This window comes from Cololabis saira, chromosome 5 (assembly GCF_033807715.1).
Source record: "Cololabis saira isolate AMF1-May2022 chromosome 5, fColSai1.1, whole genome shotgun sequence".
NCBI lineage: Eukaryota > Metazoa > Chordata > Actinopteri > Beloniformes > Belonidae > Cololabis > Cololabis saira.
The window spans coordinates 22,180,213-22,189,317 of record NC_084591.1 but is presented as its reverse complement, the minus strand read 5'-3'; the positions used below and the strand labels follow the sequence as shown (position 1 = coordinate 22,189,317).

The 9,105-nt window shown below is 40.1% G+C and overlaps 1 protein-coding gene across 1 annotated transcript; it reads right to left on the bottom strand.

The window, feature by feature from the left end:
- Positions 1-104: 104 nt before the first annotated feature.
- On the bottom strand, positions 105-8,807 carry si:dkey-12e7.1 (uncharacterized protein LOC557553 homolog). The gene is made up of 3 exons (XM_061721212.1): positions 8,570-8,807; positions 4,943-5,577; positions 105-3,306 (listed from the first exon to the last, which is right to left on the bottom strand). Exons 2-3 carry the CDS (start codon positions 5,501-5,503, stop codon positions 2,719-2,721), a joined length of 1,149 nt encoding a protein of 382 aa, XP_061577196.1. The 5' UTR covers positions 5,504-5,577; positions 8,570-8,807; the 3' UTR covers positions 105-2,718.
- Positions 8,808-9,105: the final 298 nt, after the last annotated feature.

Sequence of the window (9,105 nt, the reverse complement as noted above, 5' to 3'; positions counted from 1 at the left end):
CAGCTTGATGGTTCTGACGCTCGCTGTGAAATCTTTTGGCTTCACACAGACACCCGTGGAGTTAACACTCAAAAGGCCCAAAACAACTCTGAAAACCCAAAAGCTCAAATCTCTTTTATTACATGAAAAGCATGGACCAGACGCGAGAACATCTCTGTTAATGTCAGGGGCTCCTGCTCACGTATCTGAGGAATGACTCTTTAACAAGTAGACAGAGGCTTGTCAGTTTAAACAAAAAGCAGAACAGGGAACTTCATGTCAACAGACAAGAGTTTTTTCAGAAGAATCCCGTAAAATGTCAAGCAAATCTCACACACTTGTATAAATACCACAAAGCACACATCAGTCAGTCAGTCTATCAGCGATCATTACACAGTCATAATCACAACCATGTTTGTGTTTTCAATGAGAAATCTCAATGGCTAAATCTTTGAGAACAAGGACCTCTACTGATCGGAAAGTAGAACTTCGAATGTTTTTCCTCTGCAGACGGCAGCAAACAAAAAAAAAAAAAACTGCTGAGATTTATGATTAAAATTTAAAAAAGGATCAGAGACACAGATGGAGTTCAGTCGCTCCCTCTCAGCAGCGAGTTGAGCCACAGACGACCGTCTGTGATAGCAATTCAAACTGTGCAACAACACACAACAGTTTCCAAAAAAGAAGAGCTTCACTTGTAAGACAGGCGGGTCAAACATTTCAAAATGTCATCAGCTCTCAGTCTGATTGAGAAAAAACACACAAACGCCAACAACAAGAAAACAACCTAGAAGGGACACTCATTACTTCAAAATCTGTGGTCCACCAAGTGGAATTAACATATTGTTTGCATTCCTGACAGGCTGTGATTGGAATTAGCAGCAAACTTAGCACAAGTCGGAGCAGAAACAACACCCGCCTCAGTTTTCAGCAAATTTGGAGAGAGACAAGCTGATGCTTGGCTTCTTTGGTCCCACACTGCATCTTCAGCTTCCACTGATTGGTACGTTTTGATACCAACACTTAGTTCTCATGCACTGTTCAAAATCTATGAACACTTTCCATGATAACATTCAGCTTTAAATATTTACTGCACACTTATTCTGTGCAAATGTCTTGTAAAGGGCTGAACTTCTCCGCAAACTGTGATGTCACTGAGAAACAGCAGTCGACTGTTTCGGAGAAGAAATAAAACTGAAGTCAATCAATCGCATAAAATTAGCTCAAATAACAGTACAGTACATACCATTTTTCACAGCGGAGATAAATTTGCCGTTATAATCTAGAAGAAAGGCAAGATATTTTACAAATCAAAGTAGTATTATTTTTACAATTAGGTCTTTCAGGTTTGAGAATTAAATTAAGATTTGTGAGGGGGCACATGTTCAAAACTTTTGAGGTTAAAGGTGTAGAATTTTAGAAATATTCTACACATATTTTAAGAGGTGGAGGATGCCAAAAATTAAAGAACTCAACACTGTCAAATATCAAGATATGAATTAATGAATGAAACTGGATAATTAAGCTCTAATATTTTTGAGAGCAGATCATTTCAGACTATGTAATCAGGTTTATAGAATAAAATACATTTATGTTGATGCTGCCAAAACGTATTGCATCCAGTTCATTCGGTCCTCCTGCAGGAAGGGGAATCCACGTGGCCATAAAGGGTCCGTTTGGTGGTCTAAGGATTTAAGCGGCGCTTTCTGAGCATGATGCGGTCCTACTGGTGTCCCCAAGCCATGAGCTGAGGATTTACGTAGCAAAACATGAATGGACAGGATCGGCACTTCTGACTCTCAGAGCATATTTTCAGTCAGAAGAGGGTGGAATGACCCCTCAGGGTCGAGAGCGAGGTGCTGCCTCAAGAGGAGGCGTTCAAATATCTCGGGTCTTGTTCACAAGTGGGGAAGAATTGAGTGGAAGTGTCTGCCTGTACGGGTCTAATGGGGTGAAGAGATTCGGAGTACCGCTGCTCCTCCACGAGGGGAGCCAAATAAGGTGGTCCAAAGTGGGCTAGGATGCCTCCTACACCTCATTGGGAAGGTGTTACCGGCACACCCAACTGAGAAAAGGCTGTAAGGGAAACCCAGGACACACTGGAGAGATTATGTCATGACCCAAATTTGCAGATGATAGAGATATTTCTCGAATGTGGAGACATGACTAATTTTTTTCTATTCTTCGGTGTGCCAACTTCTATACCAACATAATTTGTACAGTGGGATCCTTTTTCTTTGTTTATTTTGTCTTGAACATAACATCTTTTTAAGTTGTGTAAAAATATTTTGCCTTTGTTCTGGACATTTCTCTTGTGAACAATAGTGAGGCCTAGTTTGAGATGTTTGAAATAAACTAAAAAGCCTTTACACTTGGAATTGCCCCGTTCCACATACGTTTGTTGATTGTTGATGCCCATTTTCAGGATAAATCTAGTGCAGCACATTAGAATCAACATAAAGCACCTTTGCTTTTTTTTTTTTTGATTAAGAATAATTGGACAATCATTTACAGACTTGATGTGTATCTCCATCTCATCAGCATTTGAGTTTGTAACAGCAGATCTCTGTTTAAAAACTGGAAATGAGCTGCTTTACAGTTTTTATCAGCAACAAGGGGTAAGCACTTTGTGTATCTGTGAGGTGTCCATACAAATTTGTGGAGTGTAAAAGCAATATTCAGCCTTCTTCTGGAATTCAGCCACCACAAAGCGAAGGACATTTATTGTCAGTCAGCTGACTACCAAAGCCAATTGTTCAGATGGTCAACACAGTAACAGGATTGTTCCAGGATAGCACTCAGCTCCTTATAGTTTTGCTCTCTCCAAGTGGGAATGAGCCTCTCGTTGTTGAGGGCCTGGAGCTTTGGCGTCCCCTCCCGGAGGACGCGGTACAAGCAGGGCCAGTGGCTCTGAATCTGCAGCCGGGTCCTCCGATCCAGCGTGATGCCGCGCACGATTTTCTTAGCTCGAAGCTCCCGCAGAGCTGGCAGCTTCAGGCAAGAGAAGACCAGGCCTCGGCTAGGCGATACATCCAGGTACTCCAGAGAGTGAGACTCCAGCGTGTAGGAGATGCCGAGGTTCCTCAGCGGCACGAGGATGTGTAACGTCAGAGACTTCAAGTTAGGCAGGGATTTGGTAAGCATCTGCAGCGTCGAGGGAGTCACTCCTTTAAAGACCCAGAAGTACTTGAGCTCAAGGACTCTCAGTTGCTGGAACTGGGTGAGCAGCGAGACGGACAAGTCAGACCAATCGAAATGTAGCCGCATCTTGGAAATCCGAGGACAGGTGTGGGTGAGTTTACTCAGCAGTTCCTGAAACATAGTCACCTGCAAAAACAAAGTAAAGTCACAAGTTAGTGTGGTCAGTGGCATAATGGCTCTCTGTACACCTATTGTCATGTGCCTGACAACTATTTGAAGTCATCCGTTTTCTTGAACCAACATGGTGCCATCCAGTGTCAAAAGTAGCAATGCAACTTTATTACTTTTACAATTATGAGCTACTGTGACTGCCACTATCTGAAGAAGTGGAATTAACATTTCCATCCTGTTAGTGTTTTTAAGAAAGCTTTGCATCTGCACAAACTATAATCACATAGAAATGGGAGCATGCATACATGCATGCATACATACGGTCACTTTATTTAGGTACACCTGTCCAACTGCTTGTTAACGTAAATTTCTAATCAGCCAATCACATGGCAGCAACTCAATGCATTTAGCATGTAGTCAAGACGATCTGCTTCGGTTCAAACCAGCATCAGAATGGGGAAGAAAGGTGATTTAAGTGACTTTGAAGGTGGCATGATTGTTGGTGCCAGACGGGCTGGTCTGAGTATTTCAGAAACTGCTGATCTACTGGGATTTTCACCCACAACCATCTCTTGGGTTTACAGAGAAAGAAAAAGAGAAGATATCCAGTGAGCCTCAGTTCTGTGGGTGCAAATGCCTTGTTGATGCCAGAGGTCAGATGAGAATGGCTGGACTGGTTGGAGCTGATAGAAAGACAACAGTAACTCAAATAACCACATGTTACATTAAGGCAACTACAAACGCATGGAGTGCTGCTGGGTGTAAAAAAAAAAAAAGTATACTTCAGGTGCTCTTCAGCTCAAGGTCTTTGCTATCTGCCTTGAGGAAGGCCTACATGGCCGAAACATGTTGGCATTTTAACTTTTTCTAAGCCATGATTTAATAAAGGCCTTTTATATTTTTCTAACTTCTTGAGTGCCTCGGTTTTTCTAAATTGTTTTTGAACCACTTGTTACAACCAAGGTTTGCAGAAGAGCATCTCTGAACACATGGAACCTTGAGATGGATGGGCTACAGCAGCAGAACCACACCGGGTCACTCCTGTCAGCTAAGAACAGGAAACTGAGGCTACAATTCACACAGAATCAATAAAACTGGACAACAGAAGATGGAAAAATGTTGCCTGCTCTGATGAGTCTCCATTTCTGCTGCAACATTCGTATGGTCGGGTCAGAATCTGGTGTCAACAACATGAAATCATGGATCCATCCTGCCTCGTATCAACAGTTCACGGTTCTGGTGGTGGTGTCATGGTGTGGGGGGTATTTTCCTGGCATACTTTGGGCCCATTAGTACCAACTGAGCATCATGTCAACACCACAGCCTACCTGAGTGTTGTTGCTGACCACATCTATCCCTTTATGACCAGTTTACCATCTTCTGATGCTACTTCCAGCAGGATAACGCACCATGTCATAAAGAATCATCTCAGACTGGTTTCTTGAACATGACAATGAGTTCACTCAATCCAACAGAGCACCTTTGGGACGTGGTGGAATCATGTCGATATGGACCAAACTCTCCGAGGAATGTTTCCAGGACCTTGTTGAATCTATGCCACCAAGGATTGAATCTCTAGGAACATTTCTCTTGCAAACTGCTCCGCATAACATAAAAAAACATAAAAACATAACCTGTAAAAAGAAATTACCTGGTCCATTTTGGTAATGCTGTCCTGGTGTGAGCTGGAGCTGGAGTGGACTCTGAGGTCCAACGGCTCCAGAAGAGTAAAAGTCCAGTTGAGGTCCAGGTGACTGAGGTCTCTGCAGTGAACGTTGTCCAGCAGGTGGCTCAGCAGCTCGCTCCACTTGTTGCAGCGATCCCCCAGGTCGAAGCTGGCCTTAAGTGTGAGCAGACTGGCCCGCCGGGAGATGAGATGGTGGGTATAATGATGGACCCAAGATTTCCACCTCTTGAACTCGCGGTTAGAAACCAGCAGCCCCTCCTGTCCGAGGTGGAACACTCCACGCCGCGAAAAGTCTGCTACACGCCACAACTTCCACGAGCGGATGAGGCAGCTCCAGCTGAAGCAAACCAGAGCACAATTACATTTATCCACCTCGTTCAAAAAAGAAAAGACGTGCAGCTGGCACTCCACGGGCAGGAAGTTGAAGGGAAAGAAGTCGTCGGCTGCTTTCCGCCGGCTGCTCACTGGGGCCAGAGACCTTCTCCGTGGTGACATATTGAGGAATGATGAAATGCTTGCGCTCATTAGTGGACATCAGAATCTCCACCTGGTGGTTTTATGGTCTAGCTTTGCCATATATACGTCTGCTCTGTGAAACCCTAAAGACAAAATAATGAGAGAGTCAGAAAATAATTATTGCAGAAAAATGTTTTCACAAGTACACTTATTCTCAATTAGGTCTGCTCCAAAGCTGGCAATGTAACGTGCCTTCAAGTCCTGAAAGGTCTTACACGGGCTTATGTGTTTGGCTCAGTTAGTCATTTTCAACAACCTTTCTACCATTAACAAAAAAAGGGGAGAAAAAGGGGGAACTAATCCCACTTCACTCACTGAGAGCTCTTCATTTAATTGAATCAGGGCTCCACTTCAAACCTCTGCCACTTTCTTTCTCGTATGTAAAATTAATCTAACAAATAAATAAATTAATAGAATGGGTGGATGGGTGACTGAATGAATAAATGTATAAATAAATCAATCAATGCGCCAAGTGGAAACTGAAATGGCTACGTTAAAATCACAAAGAATGAAAATCGTTTGACTGCATGAGCCATCTAAAAGCTGTACTGAGACCACACATGTTAATGCCTACAGTTGTTTGCTCCCTTTCATAAGAAGATTAGTCTCTCGTGATTAGTTATGTGAATTGTTTAAATTTTACATCCTGAGTCATGGATGTCCTTGATTATAAATGTGTCGAGTTAAAAGTTGAATTATCCTACCTTTAAAATTAATGCAAACCAGCTTCAAGCACACACAGGTTTCATACAAACAGAAACAGCATGTTGGTTTTTGTAAGACTTGATTTGTTTGAACAACAGCTGTAATGAGCATTTAAATAACTTCAGAAGTGGGTGATAAGAAAACAGGGCCTGTTTAGACAGAATCAGAAAAACATGGCTGCTTTAAGGACTCCTTTTTTTCGTACTTAGTATACTATAGAACCAAATTAGCAAAAAATGTTAAGTATTTTACTAGCTAATGAACAACAAAGGGACATTTTGTTCCCATAATGTGAGCTGCTTTATACTAAAAAGGGATAAACTCAAGACCTCGGGCTGTCAAACTGTTACCCACAAGGAAGGAACTGTGACATGATGGGGCTTGTTATTTTGCAACTTTCCTGATCAGAGATTGAAATTTCCAAAAATAAAAACGATGTTCCTTTTAAAACAACATAATGTGACGGATCAACTATTAAAAAACAGAAACCTTTATCTGCCCACTTGTTAACAGGTACGTTTTGGGACACGTCCCTTAAAGTTTAAACTTTAACCGCAGCGCCCTCTGCTGTTCACACGTTTACTTTCACTAAAGCGAAGGTCTGTGTCACACAATCGCTTATTTCAAACTCATTGGTAGTTTCTGGAATAAATATAACTAGCCACTGACAAAGTGCATCAATCTACATTGATATCAAAGTCACTTCAGTTACTTCAGTACTGCTAAACTATCCATCTGGTAGTTGCCATCTTTGCGGAGAGAAAATAGTTTTTTTTTTTTTAATTATTATTATTATTATTATTATTGACAGATATATACAGGAAAGGTAAAAAACTTCAGGATGAAATGCAGTTACAAATTAAGGGCAGTAAATTATATATCAAAATAAAATAGAATGCTTGAGGTTTAAGGAGGAAAAAAAATAAATCAGGAAATATTATATTTTTCCACATAAGCTTCTCGTTTTAACCGCTTTGGGGTTTATGCTCCGTTTAAGACTGTCTGAATATGATATTAATATAGCTTTGAGAACCATTATATTTAGACGTGGGTAGCAAATTTAGTACAATGAATATGATATTTAGCAATAATTGAGAAGGTTGATCAAATATACGTTGTCTGGGCTTGTCATATCATTTTTGATACACCAAATAGTACATGTTGAATGCTCAACTTAAAGGAAGAATCAACTTTAGCATTTATAAAATGATTAAGGTAAATCCAGAAAATATGAGTATATGTGCAATTCCAGAATAAGTGAGATATTGTTTCATCCAAATTACCACGAAAAGAACAGTGTGTCAATGTTTATCTTCTAGTTAACAAGATTGGTATTGACTGGATAGCATCTATGAAGTATTTTAAAAGTAACTTCTCTTACTTTGTTTGTAATAATAAATTTTCTTGACAAGACCCATGTGTTTTTGTAAGAAAAGACAGTGTATCAAATGAATTGCTTGTAAGTAGCAGCTTTAATGGTTCAATGCTCAATCACTTAGCGATGAAACCTAAGGACACGTCACAAATAAAATTAAAGAAGTTCATTTCAAAATTGTACATGGAATTTATCCTGTTAACTTGACAATATCAAAATTTGTAGATATTGACAGTATGTGTTCTTTTTGTGGACAGCAAGAGGAGACTATTGTTCATTTGTTTTATGAATGTACCAAAACCTCAGCCTTTTGGAAAGAGGTAGCGTCATACATATTTAATTTTGTGCATAGAAATTACACCTTCGCTCTGAAAGATATAGTTACTTTTTATCAAAGTGATGGCCTGAAGGATATTGACTATGTCACTAACTTTGTACTTTTGATGGGGAAGTTCCATATTCATAAAGAAAAATTTGCAAAATCATCCCCCAACATCCATCTTTTTCTCTTTGAGATTGAAAGCCTTATCACATCCATAAAGAATATGAAGAATCATAAATGTAGATCTATACTTGTATACCTCAACAATGTTCAAGATGGAAACCCCTGAACTCCTCCTCTCTGTATTATTTATTTTATTTATTTTCATTTAATTTGTTCTCCATTAGATTAGGTTGATATTAAGTTACTAATTGCATTGATATATGAATGTAATTCCAAATGTTTTTGCTATTTGTTGTTATTTCACTGGCATGTTGTTGTACACAAAGTCTTTGCTGATTCCAACTTCCCTGTATGTTAATTTTGATGCATCAAAAAAAAGAAAGAGACACCTAAGGACACGTTGTGTTTGAGGCGACTCCGACACACGCAGGTTACTGGCGGTCAAACGGAGGAGTGCACATCATGAAAGTTTAAACGTCTACATAATAAAACCCATGTGAGATTATGTAAGAGTTAATGCACAAATGCGAAAAGAAAATCGACGTATTACCTTGAGTTAGAAGAGACTCCGTCTTGTCGTCATTTTAAATGCTAAGCTGCTAGCAGAAGAAGGAATTCCATATAAAATCCGGTTACGACGCACACGTGCAGAGTTTAATGAATAAATTAAAGTATCTGCATCTTTTAAGCCGCTGCTGAAAATCTGAAGTAAAAGTACAGCGTGAAACGGCGAGGATTAACTGGGCCGGCTGGTTAGCTTTAAATCAGCTGAGCTGTGTTTTTGTTGTTGTACATTTCCTGCTGCGGTCCCTGGATGATGTCGTCATCAACATGCGCTTGGCTTTTAATGAGTATTTATTATTTTAACATTATTCATCCATTTAGCCGCACCAGTACCGGCGAACACAAGTTAAATGAATAAACAAACAGATGGCAATGACTATTTTCAAATGCATTAACAGATTTGGAACACATTAAGATGCAAATGAGCTCCGTCTGTCTGCAAAGGTACCTTATTTAAAAAAAAAAAAAAAGATGAAATGGCAAAATATGAGATGCAGCTCCCAGACCATTTCGGGCCCTCCT

Bases quoted from the DNA above. Each gene is read 5' to 3' on its own strand.
- si:dkey-12e7.1 (XM_061721212.1), bottom strand. From the start codon at position 5,503: ATGAGCGCAAGCATTTCATCATTCCTCAATATGTCACCACGGAGAAGG. The intron at 3,307-4,942 runs GTAATTTCTTTT...TTGTTTTTGCAG, and splicing joins GCATTACCAAAATGGACCAG to GTGACTATGTTTCAGGAACT.